Here is a 19,912-nt window from a genome sequence, read left to right on the forward strand (position 1 = left end):
AGAAAAAAGTGGAAATGTCGAGAAAAAAGTTGAAATGTCGCGAAAAAAATGGAAATGTTGAGAAAAAAGCCGAAATGTTGAGGAAATAGTCAAAATTTTATGAAAAAAGTTGAAATGTTGAGATTAATGTTGAAGTACAATCTCGAGGAAAAAGTCGAAATGTTAAAGTAAAAATTTAGAGAAAAAAGTGGAAATGTTGAGATTAATGTTGAAGTACAATCTCGAGGAAAAAGTCGAAATGTCGAGAAAAAAGTCGAAGTTTACAGAAAAAAGTGGAAATGTCACGATTAATGTTGAAGTAAGTGGCTCGCAAGTGGAGCGTCTCCAAGTACAAGGTGGGTGGAGACTGGACTAGACCCAGGGGTGCCACCAGGGAGGGGCCAGGGGGGGCCACGGCCCCCAATCTCCAGAAAAAAGTCGAAATGTCTAGAAAAAAGTCAATGTCGAGAAAAAAGTCGAAATGTCGAGAAAAAAGTAAAAATTTCGAGAAAAAAGTCAAAATTTCGAGAAAAAAGTTGAAATGTCGAGAAAAAAGTAAAAATTTCGAGAAAAAAGTCGAAATGTCACGATTAATGTTGAAGTACAATCTTGAGAAAAAGTCAAAATGTCAAGAAAAAAGTCGAAATTTAGAGAAAAAAGTCAATGTTGAGGAAATAGTCAAAATTTCAGGAAAAAAGTCGAAATGTTGACATTAATGTTGAAGTACAATCTCGAGAAAAAAGTTGAAATGTTGAGAAAAAAGTGGAAATTTAGAGAAAAAAGTAGAAATTTAGAGAAAAAAGTGGAAATGTCACGATTAATGTTGAAGTAAGTGGCTCGCAAGTGGAGCGTCTCCAAGTACAAGGTGGGTGGAGACTGGACTAGACCCAGGGGTGCCACCAGGGGGGGGCCAGGGGGGGCCACGGCCCCCAATCTCCAGAAAAAAGTCAAAATGTCGAGAAAAAAGTGGAAATGTCGAGAAAAAAGTGGAAATGTCGAGAAAAAAGTGGAAATGTCGAGAAAAAAGTAAAAATGTCGAGAAAAAAGTCGAAATGTCGAGAAAAAAGTCGAAATGTCGAGAAAAAAGTCGAAATGTCGAGAAAAAAGTCGAAATGTCGAGGAAAAAAGTTGAAATGTCGAGAAAAAAGTCGAAATGTCGAGAAAAAAGTCAAAATTTAGAGAAAAAAGTCTGTCGAGAAAAATGTTGAGAAAAAAGTCTAAATGTCGAGAAAAAAGTCTAAATGTCGAGAAAAAAGTGGAAATGTCACGATTAATGTTGAAGTACAATCTTGAGAAAAAGTCGAAATGAAGAAAAATCGAGAAAAAAGTCAAAATTTTGAGAAAAAAGTCAAAATGTCAAGAAAAAAGTCAAAATTTAGAGAAAAAAGTGGAAATGTCGAGAAAAAATTAAAAATTTCGAGTAAAAAGTGTAAATGTCACGATTAATGTTGAAGTAAGTGGCTCGCAAGTGGAGCGTCTCCAAGTACAAGGTGGGTGGAGACTGGACTAGACCCAGGGGTGCCACCAGGGGGGGGCCAGGGGGGGCCACGGCCCCCAATCTCCAGAAAAAAGCCGAAATGTCGAGAAGAAAGTTGAAATGTCGAGAAAAAAGTAAATATTTTGAGAAAAAAGTGGAAATGTCACGATTAATGTTGAAGTACAATCTTGAGAAAAAGTTGAAATGTCAAGAAAAAAGTCGAAATTTAGAGAAAAAAGTCGAAATGTCGAGAAAAAAGTTGAAATTTAGAGGAAAAAAGTCGAAATGTCGAGAAAAAAGTTGAAATGTCGAGAAAAAAATCTAAATGTCGAGAAAAAAGTCGAAATGTCACGATTAATGTTGAAGTACAATCTTGAGAAAATGTCAAAATGTTAAGAAAAGTCAAAATTTAGAGAAAAAAGTCAAAATGTTGAGAAAAAAGTCGAAATGTTGAGAAAAAAGTCTAAATGTTGAGAAAAAAGTCAAAATGTTGAGAAAAAAGTAAAAATTTCGAGTAAAAAGTGGAAATGTCACGATTAATGTTGAAGTACAATCTCGAGAAAAAAGTCTAAATGTCGAGAAAAAAGTCTAAATGTCGAGAAAAAAGTACAATCTTGAGAAAATGTCAAAATGTTAAGAAAAGTCAAAATTTTGAGAAAAAAGTCTAAATGTTGAGAAAAAAGTTGAAATGTCGAGAAAAAAGTCAATGTTGAGGAAATAGTCAAAATGTCATGAAAAAAGTCGAAATGTTGAGATTAATGTTGAAGTACAATCTCGAGAAAAAAGTCAAAATGTCGAGAAAAAAGCCGAAATGTCGAGAAAAAAGTCAAAATTTAGAGAAAAAAGTCAAAATGTTGAGGAAAAAGTCAAAATTTTGAGAAAAAAGTAGAAATGTTGAGGAAAAAGTGTAAATGTCGCGATTAATGTTGAAGTAAGTGGCTCGCAAGTGGAGCGTCTCCAAGTACAAGGTGGGTGGAGACTGGACTAGACCCAGGGGTGCCACCAGGGGGGGGCCAGGGGGGGCCAAGGCCCCCAATCTCCAGAAAAAAGTGGAAATTTTGAGAAAAAAGTCAAATGTTGAGAAAAAATTCAAAATGTCGAGAAAAAAGTCAAAATTTAGAGAAAAAAGTCAAAATTTAGAGAAAAAAGTCAATGTCGAGAAAAAAGTTGAAATCTCGAGAAAAAAGTCTAAATGTCGAGAAAAAAGTACAATCTTGAGAAAATGTCAAAATGTTAAGAAAAGTCAAAATTTCGAGAAAAAAGTCTAAATGTTGAGAAAAAAGTCGAAATTTAGAGAAAAAAGTCGAAATGTCACGATTAATGTTGAAGTAAGTGGCTCGCAAGTGGAGCGTCTCCAAGTACAAGGTGGGTGGAGACGGGACTAGACCCAGGGGTGCCACCAGGGGGGGGCCAGGGGGGGCCACGGCCCCCAATCTCCAGAAAAAAGTGGAAATGTCGAGAAAAAAGTCGAAATGTCGAGAAAAAAGTCGAAATGTTGAGGAAATAGTCGAAATGTCGAGGAAAAAAGTCGAAATTTCGAGAAAAAAGTCGAAATGTTGAGGAAATAGTCGAAATGTCGAGGAAAAAAGTCGAAATTTCGAGAAAAAAGTCGAAATGTTGAGAAAAAAGTCTAAATGTCGAGAAAAAAGTCGAAATGTCGAGAAAAAAGTTAAATTTCGAGAAAAAAGTCGAAATGTCGAGAAAAAAGTCGAAATATCGAGAAAAAAGTCGAAATGTCGAGAAAAAAGTCGAAATGACGAGAAAAAAGTCGAAATGTCGAGAAAAAAGTCAAAATTTAGAGAAAAAAGTCGAAATGTTGAGAAAAAAGTCAAAATGTAGAGAAAAAAGTCGAAATGTTGAGAAAAAAGTCGAAATGTCGAGAAAAAAGTCGAAATGTCGAGAAAAAAGTCGAAATGTCGAGAAAAAAGTCGAAATGTCGAGAAAAAAGTCAAAATGTCGAGAAAAAAGTCAAAATTTAGAGAAAAAAGTCGAAATGTTGAGAAAAAAGTCGAAATGTCGAGAAAAAGTCGAAATGTCGAGAAAAAAGTCAAAATGTCCAGAAAAAAGTCAAAATGTTGAGAAAAAAGTCGAAATGTTAAGAAAAAAGTCGAAATGTCGAGAAAAAAGTCAAAATTTAGAGAAAAAAGTCGAAATGTCAAGAAAAAAGTCGAAATTTAGAGGAAAAAAGTCAATGTTGAGATTAATGTTGAAGTACAATCTCGAGAAAAAAGTCGAAATGTCGAGAAAAAGTCAAAATTTCGAGAAAAAAGTCGAAATGTTGAGATAAAAGTCGTAATGTCGAGAAAAAAGTCGAAATGTTGAGAAAAAAGTCGTAATGTTGAGAAAAAAGTCGAAATGTCGAGAAAAAAGTCGAAATGTCGAGAAAAAAGTCTAAATGTCGAGAAAAAAGTCTAAATGTCGAGAAAAAAGTCTAAATGTCGAGAAAAAAGTCAAAATGTTGAGAAAAAAGTCGAAATGTCGAGAAAAAAGTCGAAATGTCGAGAAAATAGTCGAAATGTCGAGAAAAAAGTCTAAATGTCGAGAAAAAAGTCTAAATGTCGAGAAAAAAGTCGAAATGTCGAGAGAAAAGTCGAAATGTTGAGAAAAAAGTGTAAATGTCGAGAAAAAAGTCGAAATGTCGAGAAAATAGTCGAAATGTCGAGAAAAAAGTCTAAATGTCGAGAAAAAAGTCTAAATGTCGAGAAAAAAGTCGAAATGTCGAGAGAAAAGTCGAAATGTTGAGAAAAAAGTGTAAATGTCGAGAAAAAAGTCGAAATGTCGAGAAAATAGTCGAAATGTCGAGAAAAAAGTCTAAATGTCGAGAAAAAAGTCTAAATGTCGAGAAAAAAGTCTAAATGTCGAGAAAAAAGTCGAAATGTCGAGAAAAAAGTCGAAATGTCGAGAGAAAAGTCGAAATGTCGAGAGAAAAGTCTAGATGTCAAGAAAAAAGTTGAAATGTCGAGAGAAAAGTCGAAATGTCTGGAAAAAAATCGAAATGTTGAGAAAAAAGTGTAAATGTCGAGAAAAAAGTGTAAATGTCACGATTAATGTTGAAGTAAGTGGCTCGCAAGTGGAGCGTCTCCAAGTACAAGGTGGGTGGAGACTGGACTAGACCCAGGGGTGCCACCGGGGGGGGGCCAGGGGGGGCCACGGCCCCCAATCTCCAGAAAAAAGTCGAAATGTCGAGAAAAAAGTAAAAATTTCGAGAAAAAAGTCAATGTCGAGAAAAAAGTCAAAATGTCGAAATATCGAGAAAAAAGTCGAAATGTTGAGATTAACGTTGAAGTACAATCTTGAGAAAAAGTCAAAATGTCAAGAAAAAAGTCGAAATGTCGAGGAAAAAAGTCCAAATGTCGAGAAAAAAGTCGAAATGTTGAGAAAAAAGTCCAAATGTCGAGAAAAAAGTCGAAATGTCGAGAAAAAAGTCGAAATGTCGAGAAAAAAGTCGAAATGTTGAGAAAAAAGTCTAAATGTCGAGAAAAAAGTCTAAATGTCGAGAAAAAAGTCTAAATGTCGAGAGAAAAGTCTAAATGTCGAGAAAAAAGTCTAAATGTCGAGAAAAAAGTCGAAATGTCGAGAAAAAAGTCGTAATGTTGAGGAAATAGTCGAAATGTCGAGAGAAAAGTCTAAATGTCGAGAAAAAAGTCGAAATGTCGAGGAAAAAAGTCAAAATTTCGAGAAAAAAGTCGAAATGTCGAGAAAAAAGTCAAAATGTCGAGAAAAAAGTCGAAATGTCGAGAAAAAAGTCGTAATGTTGAGGAAATAGTCGAAATGTCGAGAGAAAAGTCTAAATGTCGAGAAAAAAGTCTAAATGTCGAGAAAAAAGTCTAAATGTCGAGAAAAAAGTCAAAATTTCGAGAAAAAAGTCAAAATGTCGAGAAAAAAGTCAAAATGTCGAGAAAAAAGTCTAAATGTCGAGAGAAAAGTCTAAATGTCGAGAAAAAAGTTGAAATGTCGAGAGAAAAGTCGAAATGTCGAGAAAAAAGTCGAAATGTCGAGAAAAAAGTCGAAATGTCGAGAAAAAAGTAAATGTCGAGAAAAAAGTTGAAATGTCGAGAAAAAAGTCTAAATGTCGAGAAAAAAGTCTAAATGTCGAGAGAAAAGTCGAAATGTCGAGAGAAAAGTCTAGATGTCAAGAAAAAAGTTGAAATGTCGAGAGAAAAGTCGAAATGTCACAATTAATGTTGAAGTAAGTGGCTCGCAAGTGGAGCGTCTCCAAGTACAAGGTGGGTGGAGACTGGACTAGACCCAGGGGTGCCACCAGGGGGGGGCCAGGGGGGGCCACGGCCCCCAATCTCCAGAAAAAAGTTGAAATGTCGAGAAAAAAGTAAAAATTTTGAGAAAAAAGTGGAAATGTCACGATTAATGTTGAAGTACAATCTTGAGAAAAAGTTGAAATGTCGAGAAGAAAGTCGAAATGTCTGGAAAAAAAATCGAAATGTCTAGAAAAAAGTAAAAATTTCGAGAAAAAAGTGGAAATGTCGAGAAAAAAGTAAAAATTTCGAGAAAAAAGTGGAAATGTTGAGGAAAAAGTCAAAATTTAGAGAAAAAAGTTGAAATGTTGAGAAAAAAGTCGAAATGTCGAGAAAAAAGTGGAAATGTCGAGAAAAAAGTGGAAATGTCGAGAAAAAAGTGGAAATGTCGAGAAAAAAGTGGAAATGTCACGATTAATGTTGAAGTACAATCTCGAGGAAAAAGTCTAAATGTCTAGAAAAAAGTAAAAATTTCGAGAAAAAAGTGGAAATTTTGAGTAAAAAGTCAAAATTTAGAGAAAAAAGTTGAAATTTCGAGAAAAAAGTGGAAATGTCGAGAAAAAAGTGGAAATGTCGAGAAAAAAGTGGAAATGTCACGATTAATGTTGAAGTAAGTGGCTCGCAAGTGGAGCGTCTCCAAGTACAAGGTGGTGGAGACTGGACTAGACCCAGGGGTGCCACCAGGGGGGGGCCAGGGGGGGCCACGGCCCCCAATCTCCAGAAAAAAGTCAAAATGTCGAGAAAAAAGTGGAAATGTCACGATTAATGTTGAAGTACAATCTTGAGAAAAAGTTGAAATGTCAAGAAAAAAGTCGAAATTTAGAGAAAAAAGTCGAAATGTCGAGAAAAAAGTTGAAATTTAGAGAAAAAAGTCGAAATGTCGAGAAAAAAGTTGAAATGTCGAGAAAAAAGTCAAAATGTCGAGAAAAAACTGGAAATGTTGAGAAAAAAGCCGAAATGTTAAGAAAAAAGTCAACATTTAGAGAAATAAGTCAAAATGTTCAGAAAAAAGTCGAAATGTCGAGAAAAAAGTCGAAATGTGGAGGAAAAAAGTGGAAATGTCGAGAAAAAAGTCGAAATGTTGAGGAAATAGTCAAAATTTCATGAAAAAAGTCGAAATGTTGAGATTAATGTTGAAGTACAATCTTGAGAAAAAAGTCAAAATGTTGAAAAAAAAGTAGAAATTTAGAGAAAAAAGTGGAAATGTTGAGAAAAAAGTGGAAATGTTGAGAAAAAAGTGGAAATGTCGAGAAAAAAGTAAAAATTTAGAGAAAAAAGTGGAAATGTCACGATTAATGTTGAAGTAAGTGGCTCGCAAGTGGAGCGTCTCCAAGTACAAGGTGGGTGGAGACTGGACTAGACCCAGGGGTGCCACCAGGGGGGGGCCAGGGGGGGCCACGGCCCCCAATCTCCAGAAAAAAGTTGAAATGTCGAGAAAAAAGTAAAAATTTCGAGAAAAAAGTAAAAACGTCGAGAAAAAAGTCGAAATGTCGAAATATCGAGAAAAAAGTCGAAATGTTGAGATTAACGTTGAAGTACAATCTTGAGAAAAAGTCAAAATGTCAAGAAAAAAGTCGAAATGTCGAGGAAAAAAGTCAAAAATTAGAGAAAAAAGTCGAAATGTTGAGGAAATAGTCAAAATTTCATGAAAAAAGTGGAAATTTCACGATTAATGTTGAAGTACAATCTTGAGAAAAAGTCGAAATGTCGAGAAAAAAATAGAAATTTGAAGAAAAAAGTGGAAATTTAGAGAATAAAGTTGAAATGTTGAGAAAACAGTCGAAATGTTGAGGAAAAAGTCAAAATTTAGAGAAAAAAGTGGAAATGTCGAGAAAAAAGTGGAAATGTCGAGAAAAAAGTCAAAATTTAGAGAAAAAAGTGGAAATGTTGAGAAAAAAGTCGAAATGTTGAGGAAAAAGTCAAAATTTCGAGAAAAAAGTGGAAATGTCGAGAAAAAAGTAAAAATTTCGAGAAAAAAGTAAAAATGTCGAGAAAAAAGTCGAAATGTCGAAATATCGAGAAAAAAGTCGAAATGTTGAGGAAAAAGTCAAAATTTAGAGAAAAAAGTGGAAATGTCGAGAAAAAAGTAAAAATTTCGAGAAAAAAGTAAAAATGTCGAGAAAAAAGTCGAAATGTCGAAATATCGAGAAAAAAGTCGAAATGTTGAGAAAAAAGTAAAAATTTCGAGAAAAAAGTAAAAATGTCGAGAAAAAAGTCGAAATGTCGAGGAAAAAGTCAAAATTTCGAGAAAAAAGTGGAAATGTCGAGAAAAAAGTAAAAATTTCGAGAAAAAAGTAAAAATGTCGAGAAAAAAGTCGAAATGTCGAAATATCGAGAAAAAAGTCGAAATGTTGAGGAAAAAGTCAAAATTTAGAGAAAAAAGTGGAAATGTCGAGAAAAAAGTTGAAATTTAGAGAAAAAAGTTGAAATGTCGAGAAAAAAGTGGAAATGTCACGATTAATGTTGAAGTAAGTGGCTCGCAAGTGGAGCGTCTCCAAGTACAAGGTGGGTGGAGACTGGACTAGACCCAGGGGTGCCACCAGGGGGGGGCCAGGGGGGGCCACGGCCCCCAATCTCCAGAAAAAAGTCGAAATGTCGAGAAAAAAGTTGAAATGTCGAGAAAAAAGTAAATATTTTGAGAAAAAAGTGGAAATGTCACGATTAATGTTGAAGTACAATCTTGAGAAAAAGTTGAAATGTCAAGAAAAAAGTCGAAATTTAGAGAAAAAAGTCGAAATGTCGAGAAAAAAGTTGAAATTTAGAGAAAAAAGTCGAAATGTCGAGAAAAAAGTCAAAATGTCGAGAAAAAACTGGAAATGTTGAGAAAAAAGCCGAAATGTTGAGGAAAAAATCTAAATGTCGAGAAAAAAGTTGAAACGTCACGATTAACGTTGAAGTACAATCTTGAGAAAATGTCAAAATGTTAAGAAAAGTCAAAATTTAGAGAAAAAAGTCGAAATGTTGAGAAAAAAGTCGAAATGTCGAGAAAAAAGTCGAAATGTCGAGAAAAAAGTCGAAATGTCGAGAAAAAGTCAAAATTTCATGAAAAAAGTCGAAATGTTGAGAAAAAAGTCGTAATGTTGAGGAAAAAAGTCAAAATTTCGAGAAAAAAGTCGAAATGTTGAGAAAAAAGTCTAAATGTCGAGAAAAAAGTCTAAATGTCGAGAAAAAAGTCTAAATGTCGAGAGAAAAGTCTAAATGTCGAGAGAAAAGTCGAAATGTCGAGAAAAAAATCGAAATGTTGAGAGAAAAGTCGAAATTTCGAGAAAAAAGTCGAAATGTCGAGAAAATAGTCGAAATGTCTAGAAAAAAGTAAAAATTTCGAGAAAAAAGTGGAAATGTTGAGGAAAAAGTTGAAATTTAGAGAAAAAAGTCAAAATGTCGAGAAAAAACTGGAAATGTTGAGAAAAAAGCCGAAATGTTGAGGAAAAAATCTAAATGTCGAGAAAAAAGTCGAAATGTCGAGAAAAAAGTAAAAATTTCGAGTAAAAAGTGGAAATGTCACGATTAACGTTGAAGTACAATCTTGAGAAAATGTCAAAATGTTAAGAAAAGTCAAAATTTAGAGAAAAAAGTCAAAATGTTGAGAAAAAAGTCGAAATGTTGAGAAAAAAGTCGAAATGTCGAGAAAAAAGTCGAAATCTCGAGAAAAAAGTCTAAATGTCGAGAAAAAATTCCAATCTTGAGAAAATGTCAAAATGTTAAGAAAAGTCAAAATTTAGAGAAAAAAGTGGAAATGTTGAGAAAAAGGTGGAAATGTCACGATTAATGTTGAAGTAAGTGGCTCGCAAGTGGAGCGTCTCCAAGTACAAGGTGGGTGGAGACTGGACTAGACCCAGGGGTGCCACCAGGGGGGGGCCAGGGGGGGCCACGGCCCCCAATCTCCAGAAAAAAGTCGAAATATCGAGAAAAAAGTCAAAATGTCGAGAAAAAAGTCGAAATGTTGAGAAAAAAGTCAAAATGTCGAGAAAAAAGTCGAAATGTCGAGAAAAAAGTCGAAATGTTGAGGAAATAGTCAAAATTTCATGAAAAAAGTCGAAATGTTGAGATTAATGTCGAAGTACAATCTCGAGAAAAAACTCGAAATTTCAAGAAAAAATTAAAAATTTCGAGTAAAAAGTTGAAATGTTGAGATTAATGTTGAAGTAAGTGGCTCGCAAGTGGAGCGTCTCCAAGTACAAGGTGGGTGGAGACTGGACTAGACCCAGGGGTGCCACCAGGGGGGGGCCAGGGGGGGCCACGGCCCCCAATCTCCAGAAAAAAGTCAATGGCGAGAAAAAAGTCAATGGCGAGAAAAAAAGTCGAAATGTCGAGAAAAAAGTAAAAATTTAGAGAAAAAAGTCGAAATGTCGAGGAAAAAGTCAAAATTTAGAGATAAAAAGTCGAAATGTCGAGAAAAAAGTTGAAATGTCGAGAAAAAAGTCGAAATTTCGAGAAAAAAGTTGAAATGTCACGATTAATGTTGACGTACAATCTTGAGAAAAAGTCAAAATGTCGAGGAAAAAGTCGAAATGTCGACAAAAAAGTTGAAATGTCGAGAAAAAAGTGGAAATGTCACGATTAATGTTGAAGTACAATCTCGAGAAAAAAGTCAATGTTGAGGAAAAAGTCAAAATTTAGAGAAAAAAGTGGAAATGTTGAGAAAAAAGTGGAAATGTCACGATTAATGTTGAAGTACAATCTCGAGAAAAAAGTGGAAATGTCGAGAAAAAAGTGGAAATGTCACGATTAATGTTGAAGTACAATCTCGAGAAAAAAGTGGAAATGTCGAGAAAAAAGTGGAAATGTCACAATTAATGTTGAAGTAAGTGGCTCGCAAGTGGAGCGTCTCCAAGTACAAGGTGGGTGGAGACTGGACTAGACCCAGGGGTGCCACCAGGGGGGGGTCAGGGGGGGCCACGGCCCCCAATCTCCAGAAAAAAGTCAATGGCGAGAAAAAAGTCAAAATGTCGAGAAAAAAGTCAAAATTTAGGGAAAAAAGTCGAAATGTCACGATTAATGTTGAAGTACAATCTTGAGAAAAAGTCGAAATGTTGAGAAAAAAGTCGAAATGTTGAGAAAAAAGTCAAAATGTCGAGAAAAAAGTCAAAATGTCGAGAAAAAAGTCAAAATGTCGAGAAAAAAGTCGAAATGTTGAGAAAAAAAGTCGAAATCTTGAGAAAAAAAGTCTAAATGTTGAGGAAATAGTCAAAATTTCAGGAAAAAAGTCGAAATGTTGAGATTAGTTGGTTTGATTTTGTTTTGCTGTTTATAAATCTTTTTTTTTACTTGGTCTGAGGAAATATTCTAATTTTTTGAGATAGGATACTTGAGTTTTCTTAAGCTGTAAGCCATGATCAGCAATATTAGAATAATAAAAGGCTTGCAATATTTCAGTTGATTTGTAATGAATCCAGAATGTATGACATTTTTGCATTACAGAAAATAAAGAAGTTTATCAAAATATTCTAATTTTCTGAGACAGTCCTGTATGTCTGTTTCTAACGGTTGCTACAGCCAGTTTGACCACCAGGTGTCAGTAATTGTCACCTATTGTAACTTTGACAGAGAATGGCGTTTTTTGAACTGTTAATTAGTGATGCACCGAAATAAAAATCTTTGGCCGAAACCGAAAATAATAATAAACACTTGGCCGAATACCGAACATGGTTCTTCAGCAGTTTTTCATTTATTTTGCCAATTTTTTCACCATTGCATAAATCAAATAAATTTGATTTAGGCATGCTTTTAAAAGAAAAAAATCTTTTACAAAATTACAAGGTAGAAAACATTTATTGAACATAAAAAACTGAACATTTTTTAATTTCCCAGCATTTCTTAAATATTCCAGCAGACATTATACCAGCAAAGAACAATAACTTCAAATAAATAAATTAGCAAAATACATTTTTTGGCCATCTTTGAGCTTACGTTAGGCTTAACTGACTGAACATTGTAACATAGGCCTTAAAACAATAAAAATGCATTAAAGCGCTCAGGGTTTTTTATCATTTCAAATGATAAATCAAACTTGTAGCTGAAAGACTTTGCAGATGTTTCCCCTCTAGATATTTGAGCAGAACATTCATTGCAAACAGCCATTCTTGTATTATTCTTTGCCACTCTAAAATACTTCCACACTGCTGACATGTTTGCACCACTTCACTCCACGCTCTTCCACGTTTGATTTCCTCATCTAAACGCACCTGTAATAGATTGATTTATGTTGTTTTGGTTCCACCTGCTGGTGAATGTTGGTAAAATTCTATTGTGGTTAGTTTTTGGTTGGCCAACTATTTATGTTTGTGGTGCAACAGTTACGGAGCGGCCAGTCTATTTATTTTACAACGCCGTTATTGATTGTTCGGTTTTTTTCCCACTTATTCCACCGAACACCGAAAGTGTTTTTTTGCCATTTTGGGCCGAACAATTTCGGTTACTGAACAATCGGTGCATCACTACTGTTAATAGAACAAGCGAGTTCTACTCGGCACTGACCCCTGACCCCTGACCCCTGACCTCTGACCTCTGACCTCCAGAGCTCCCAGGGACGTCACCTCCATCCAAAGGAGAGCCGGTGGTCGTCCAGGGCAACCAGAGCTCGGCCAGCGAGACGTTTCAGAGGGTTCGCAGGTGGAGCGTCTCCAAGTACAAGGTGGGTGGAGGCTGGACTAGACCCAGGGGGGGGTGCACGGCCTCACCAGGGGGGGGCCAGGGGGGGCCACGGCCCCCACTACACATTTACTGGCCACCCCCACTGGCCCAGATTTAAAAAAAATTAATAAATAAATAAATAAAATAAAAATAAATAAATAAATAAATACACTTGCCGGTCACGTAGATTCTATCGTCAGTTATGCGTTTCATCCCAGATCATTTTCATTCATTTTCATTGTTTCTTTAAGCATTTCTGAGCCTAATAATATGATATAAATATATAAAAGAAATACGTTATATTAAAATATATATTATATATATATTATATATTAAAAATGCATATATATATATATATATATATATATATATATATATATATATATATATGTATATGTATATGTATGTATATGCAGACAAATTAGAAAGTTAAAAGAAAAAGTATTTCTAAGCCTAATAATAATAATAAAAAATATATATATATATATAATAATATAATATATATATATATATATATATATATATATATATATATATATATATATATATATATATATATATATATACAAAAATAATTATATATATTATTAATAAACCAAATATATGATTTATTAAAATATATATAAAAAAATGCATATATATATATATATATATATATATATATATATATATATGCATGCCTTTAGGTTTTCTTTTACTAAGAGTTTACTTTCTTTACTAACTATTTACTAACTATGATTAACGATAATGACATTAGGGCATTTCTTTTTACTCTTTTTTTTTTTTTCTTATTTGACTATTTCATTGGAATATTTTTATTTTCTTAGCTTTTGTGTGTCTTTTGATTCTTTTTGTGGTCCATGTTTTTATTTCCTTTTAATTGTGAAGGACTTCAGTCGACCCTGGATGTTTTTAAAAGTGCTGTACGAATAAATATTGATTGATAAATATGCAAAGCGCTGTCATTTAGGACTAAAAACCTTCTTTTTAGCATTTTATCACTAAACAATGCTGCAGTTTTTTTCCTAGTTTCCTAGTTTTTAATTGTTTTATTCTCTTTTTACCATGTCTTGACTTTTTATCCTTTTATCTCTTATCTTGATTGTATTTCTGCTTTCTTTTTTACTATCAAACTGTAGCACTTTGAGATTGGCAGTAATGTAAAGAGCATCATAAATAAAATGTATTATTATTATTATTATTATGTAGCGCAGGTAAACTCAGAGAAGAAGTTTACATTTGTTTACGATATATTCTCCTTCAGGTATGAAAGTCAGACTTGAATACGCTCGTTATTGACGAGATTATAAATCAATAGAAGAGAAATGACTTGAGAATGATGTTATTTATCCAAGAGACTGATTCTGCAGAGCATTTAACCCTTGGGCTGTGATGGAAGGGAGGAAGGAAGGAAAGAAGGAAGGAATGAAGGAAGTAGGAAAGGGAGTAAGGAAGAGAGAAAAGATGGAAGGGAGGGAGAAAGAAGGAAAGAAGGAAGGAAGGAAAGGAGAAAAGAAGGAAAGGAGAAAAGATGGAAGGAAGGAAGGGGGAAAAAATGGAAGGAAGGAAAGAACTGAGAAAAGAAGGAAAGAAGGGAGAAAAGATGGAGAGAAGGGAGAAAGGAGAAAAGAAGGAAGGAAGTAGGAAAGGGAGCAAGGAAGGGAGAAAAGATGGAAGGGGGAAAGGAAGGAAAGAAGGGAGGGAGGAAGGAATGGAGAAAATAAGAAAATAAGGAAGGAAAAGCAAAGAATGTAATAAAGGAACGAATGACGAAAGGGAGGAAGGAAGAAAAAGGAGTAAAGGAGGAGAAAAAAGGAGGAAAAGAGGAAAGGGAGAAGGAAGGAGAGAGTATGTCAGGAGGAAAGAAGGAAAGAAGAATTGGGTCATTTTGACCCGAAGACAGAACAAGGGTTAAGTCAGATGCATCAGAATCATCTCCACCTGCTGCCGTTACGTCCTCCTTTATTCCCTGCAGGAATTTCAACTTTAAAAGCCTTTTTTCTGCAGCTCTGGTGAAATAATGTCCGGTTTCATTCTGGAGACTTATGGTGAATAATTGTTTTCCTGTTTCTTCTCAATAGTTTATATGACTGGAAGAATTCAGGCATAATAAAAAAATAAAGAAATATATCAGGAAATTGTGCTTCACTTGGTAAAATTGAACGTATGGTTCTTATAACATCTTATTTATGTCAATTGTGTCCTTTTAAAAGCAGGATTCTACTCATGTAAATGTTAGAAATTAAGCAAGTAATATTTTTTTTCCCCACCTTGAAATCAATGATTTATTTAGTTTATAAAAGTTTTAGTTCATAATATGTCGATATATAGATTTATAGTAATTTTATGTATATAATTGGAGGTAAATATATGAACCAGTGTATATAGCATATCTATTCTTATATAGTTATTCAAGTATATTGTTATACCATTGCTGTCTATTGTTCTCTATTATATTATAGTATTATAGTAAAGTAATTATAATGTAATACTATGCATTATAATTACTTCTATTATTACATACATTTTTCCTTTTTTTCTTTTTTTTCCTTTTTTTTCTTTTTTCCTTTTTCTCTTTTTTCTTTCCATTTTCTTGATTTCGACTTTTTTCTCGAGATTGTTTTTTCTCGACTTTTTTCTCGACATTTCGTCTTTTTTCTCAACATTTCGACTTTTTTCTCGACATTTTGACATTTTTCACGAAATTTCGACTTTTTTCTCAACATTTCGACTTTTTTCTCGACATTTTGACATTTTTCACGAAATTTCGACTTTTTTCTCAACATTTCGACTTTTTTCTCGACATTTCAACTTTTTTCTCCACATTTTTCTCGACATTTCGACTTTTTTCACGAAATCTCGACTTTTCTCTCGACATTTCGACATTTTTCTCGAGATTATTCTTCAACATTAATCTCGACATTTCGACTTTTCTCTCGACAGTTTTCTCGAAATTTCAACTTTTTTCTCGACATTTCGACTTTTTTCTCAAAGTGCATAATGAATAAAAAAAATCTTCCCCCAGTTCTAACTAATATAGAAACATGCAGCATGTGTTGCCTTCATTCTAAGGCTTATACAAAACTTTTCATTTTTTTGCGGCTCCAGACATATTAGTTTTTTGTGTTTTTGGTCCAATATGGCTCTAAAACATTTGCCGACCCCTGGTCTAAGCCGTGTCTCCGTCTCCCTCAGAGAACCCGGCAGGCTCTGTCTGAGAAACTGGGCCGTGGCTCTCGGACGGTGGATTTGGACCTGCAGCCGCGCCTGGATCTGCTCAAAGACGACCAGCAGCGCTACGGTCACATGACCAAGCTGGCCCAGCTGCTGGCCGGCCAGCTGACGGAGTTCAGCGTTACCCAGAAGGCCCTGGGGGACGCCTTCACCGAGCTGAGCATGAAGACACCGCCCCTGCACGTAAGTGGCCAACGAGGCGGTGGTGTGGCGCGTCGCTTCCGGTATAGAGGGAACATGCATGACGTCACAGATGCAACTTCACTGCGGGTTTCACCACTGAGTGTCAGAAAGACCGAGTGTCGGAAAGACCGAGTGTCGGAAAGACCGAGTGTCGGAAAGACCGAGTGTCGGAAAGACCGAGTGTCGGAAAGACCGAGTGTCGGAAAGACCGGGTGGCAGCGTAAACTTTCAGTTTGAGCCACTTCAAAACATCTAAAATGGAAAGAGCTGTTTTGCGATCGACTGAACTCATAGATTTAGCAAGAAATCGGAGTTATCGTTTTACAGACTGCCGAAAAATAAGCTTAAGAGAGACAAATGGATCGCTGCAATTCACAGAAACAACTGGATTCCAGACACCGAAACGTGGATTTGTGGTTCCCATTTTGTATCAGGTAATGTTGGATTTTTGGGTAGCTAACGTTAAACGGTCAAATCATAAAGTTCAGTGTCCTCATCACTTTAATTTCTACAACAAATCCTGCCTTGAAGTCGGACCAAGCGTCAAGACTTTTGTAAGCCTTCAAGCTTTGCTTCGTGTATTTCCTGGTGTAGAAATTAAGTACATATAAATATCAGGAAACTGGATTTGTGGCCAAATATTAATGTCCATGGACCACTGGTTCTTGGTAACTGTACCAAATATTAATGTCCATGGACCACTGGTTCTTGGTAACTGTACCAAATATTAATGTCCATGGACCACTGGTTCTTGGTAACTGTACCAAATATTAATGTCCATGGACCACTGGTTCTTGGTAACTGTACCAAATATTAATGTCCATGGACCACTGGTTCTTGGGGTAACTGTACCAAATATTAATGTCCATGGACCACTGGTTCTTGGTAACTGTACCAAATATTAATGTCCATGGACCACTGGTTCTTGGTAAATGTACCAAATATTAATGTCCATGGACCACTGGTTCTTGGTAACTGTACCAAATATTAATGTCCATGAACCACTGGTTCTTGGGGTAACTGTACCAAATATTAATGTCCATGGACCACTAGTTCTTGGTAACTGTACCAAATATTAATGTCCATGGACCACTGGTTCTTGGTAACTGTACCAAATATTAATGTCCATGGACCACTGGTTCTTGGTAACTGTACCAAATATTAATGTCCATGGACCACTGGTTCTTGGTAACTGTACCAAATATTAATGTCCATGAACCACTGGTTCTTGGTAACTGTACCAAATATTAATGTCCATGAACCACTGGTTCTTGGGGTAACTGTACCAAATATTAATGTCCATGGACCACTAGTTCTTGGTAACTGTACCAAATATTAATGTCCATGGACCACTGGTTCTTGGTAACTGTACCAAATATTAATGTCCATGGACCACTGGTTCTTGGTAACTGTACGGGTCACTGTCAAGTCCAACTGCCTTTAATTTAAGCCGATAATCAGCTGTTATCCCGTCTTTTCCACTAGTTGCAGACATTTTTGCTGATGTTTTACCACTCAGTCCCAGTAAGTGGGCTGGTCCAGTGGGGAACTGACGTCAATGCAGGCCCGTTGTTAAACTTCTCTTTTTGACCCGCGGCTCTTCGGCAGGTGGAGTTCGGCATGATCGCGGAGGCTCAGAAGTTCCTGTCCAAGAGCGGCGAGACTCTGACGGCGGCCATCAACGCCTTCACGTTTGACATGGACACCCTGGTGAACAAAACCATCGAAGACACCATGATCAACGCCAGGCAGTACGAGACGGCCAGGTGGGTGGAACGATGTCGGGTAGCTGCTCCAGCAGAGTCTCAGTCTGCTCCCAGATCTGCATCTGTACCTGGGGATTTATCATCTGGAGTGTTGGTACCTGGTTGACAGCGGTATAAACTTACAAAGTTACTTACAAAAAGACCCTGATCTGTCTGTGGAGACGTTATCTGCGCTATCACATCAGGGGAAGGACAGTTACGAGTCTCGTCAGAGGTAGAAGGTAAAAATAATGACTAAATATCGTCGTCAAAGACAACCGTAGTCCCACAGGGACCAGTTCTGGGGCTCCTAGACAACCGTAGTCGAAATTTATGCCATTCCTTCGGCAGTTAATACGACCCGAACTGTAACGTGCACCCAGGTGTGTTATACATCAAAACGTGCGTCTCCCTCCTGCGACAACACGCATTACTTTTCTCTTTCAAAAGCGTTACCGTGGCGACGCTAGACGCCAAAAAGCGCGCCCACCCTTCATCTGGTTCGTTCAGACAGAAAACCTTTTGTGCCTCAAGCCCCATAATACGGTTTGACGTACATGAACAAAAATCAGTACACACCTGTATCATGTTGCTACTTAAAGAAAAGTCTCTTGGCGCCATGGCCGAAACTGAACAGGAAATCGGCCATTTTGAACATTTTGAATTAATCGTGTAATTTTGGCGCAATTTATGCCATTCTTTCGGCAATTAATACGGCCAAAATATGCGTCTCCATCCTGCGACTACGCGCATTACTTTTCTCTTTCAAAAGTGTTACCGTGGGGACGCTAGACACCAAAAAGCGCGCCCCTCCTTCATCTGATTGGTCCATATTTGATAGTCCCCCAAAAGTCACCAAATTTGACATGCAAGCCAGGCCTGGCGATAAATTTGATATTTCATGGTTTGCATTAATGGGTGTGGCAAAATGGCTCAACAGCGCCCCCTAGAAAACTTTTTTCTGCTATAACTTTTGAATGGTTTGACATAGGAAGTCGTGGGTGGTGTCATGTCTGATATGCTTATGGGGGGCGGTGGCCGTGAGTGCGAGGGCCCGTTCATCGCTGCTTGCAGCTTTAATTTCATTTTGTAATCTACATTTTAGTCTCAACAGACTCCTAACGCGTCTGTTACCACGTTCGTTGACGACGATATTTAGTCCTAATTTTGGTAGACGACAGCATCTTTACCCGTCGGTGAGCGTTTCCGTCCCTGACCTCCAGGATGGAGTACGACGCCTACCGCGTGGACCTGGAGGAGCTGAACCTGGGGCCCCGCGACGCCGCCACGCTGCCCCGGCTGGAGGACGCCCAGAGCAGCTTCCAGGGCCAGAGGGACCGGTACCAGCAGGTCCGGGACGACCTCTCCGTCAAGGTCCGGCTGCTGGAGGAAAACAGGGTGAGGACCAAATAAAACCCCTAACAAACGTCCTTCAGGCAGGTTAACGGACATTCTTCCGTTGTTGAGAAATTTTGAGAAAAAAGACGAAATGTCGAGAAAAAAGACGAAATGTCGAGAAAAAAAATCTAAACTTTGAGAAAAAAGTTGAGAAAAAAGTCGAAATTTTGAGAAAGTCAAATTTTGATAAAAAAGTCAAAATTTGAAGAAAAAAGACGAAATGTTGAGAAAAAAAATCTAAATTTTGAGAAAAAATTCGAAATTTTAAGACAAAAGACCAAATGTTGAGAAAAAAGACGAAATGTCGAGAAAAAAGTCGAAATTTGAAGAAAAAAGTCGAAATGTCGAGAAAATAGTTGAAATGTCGAGAAAAAAATCTAAACTTTGAGAAAAAAGTTGAGAAAAAAGTCGAAATGTCGAGAAAAAAATCAAAATTTGAAGAAAAAAGACGAAATGTTGAGAAAAAAGTCGAAATGTCGAGAAAACAGTTGAAATGTCGAGGAAAAAAAATCTAAATTTTGAGAAAAAATTCAAAATTTTAAGAAAAAAGACCAAATGTTGAGAAAAAAGACGAAATGTCGAGAAAAAAAATCAAGATTTCGAGAAAAAAGTTGAGAAAATTTGAAATTTGAAGAAAAAAGACCAAATGTTGAGAACAGTTTGTGGGCGACGGTGTCCGTCCCCCCGTACAGTTTACAGTTTGATTGGACTTAAACATCTCTGGGACATTTATAACAGTTAATAAATGTCAGTTAATAAGAGTCATTAAATAAAAACAACCTGATGAAACTGGACAAAAGCCACAGATCTCCTGAGTGGACACATGTCCACCTGTAGACAGGTGTCCTCATGTCCACCTGTAGACAGGTGTCCTCATGTCCACCTGTAGACAGGTGTCCTCATGTCCACCTGTAGACAGGTGTCCTCATGTCCACCTGTAGACAGGTGTCCTCATGTCCACCTGTAGACAGGTGTCCTCATGTCCACCTGTAGACAGGTGTCCTCATGTC

At 36.4% G+C, this 19,912-nt stretch overlaps 1 protein-coding gene across 1 annotated transcript in view; it reads left to right on the forward strand.

The window, feature by feature from the left end:
• LOC133420403 (arfaptin-1-like) overlaps window positions 1–19,912 on the forward strand; it is a 49,282-nt gene that overhangs the window by 19,212 nt on the left and 10,158 nt on the right. Inside the window, exons 4-7 of the mRNA XM_061710093.1 lie at window positions 12,228–12,343; window positions 15,538–15,759; window positions 17,368–17,525; window positions 18,728–18,902. Coding sequence (XP_061566077.1) covers window positions 12,228–12,343; window positions 15,538–15,759; window positions 17,368–17,525; window positions 18,728–18,902 — 671 coding nt within the window. The remainder of the gene's footprint in view (window positions 1–12,227; window positions 12,344–15,537; window positions 15,760–17,367; window positions 17,526–18,727; window positions 18,903–19,912) is intronic.

The sequence above is a fragment of the Cololabis saira genome, chromosome 20, assembly GCF_033807715.1.
Source record: "Cololabis saira isolate AMF1-May2022 chromosome 20, fColSai1.1, whole genome shotgun sequence".
In the NCBI taxonomy this organism is placed as follows: Eukaryota; Metazoa; Chordata; class Actinopteri; order Beloniformes; family Belonidae; genus Cololabis; species Cololabis saira.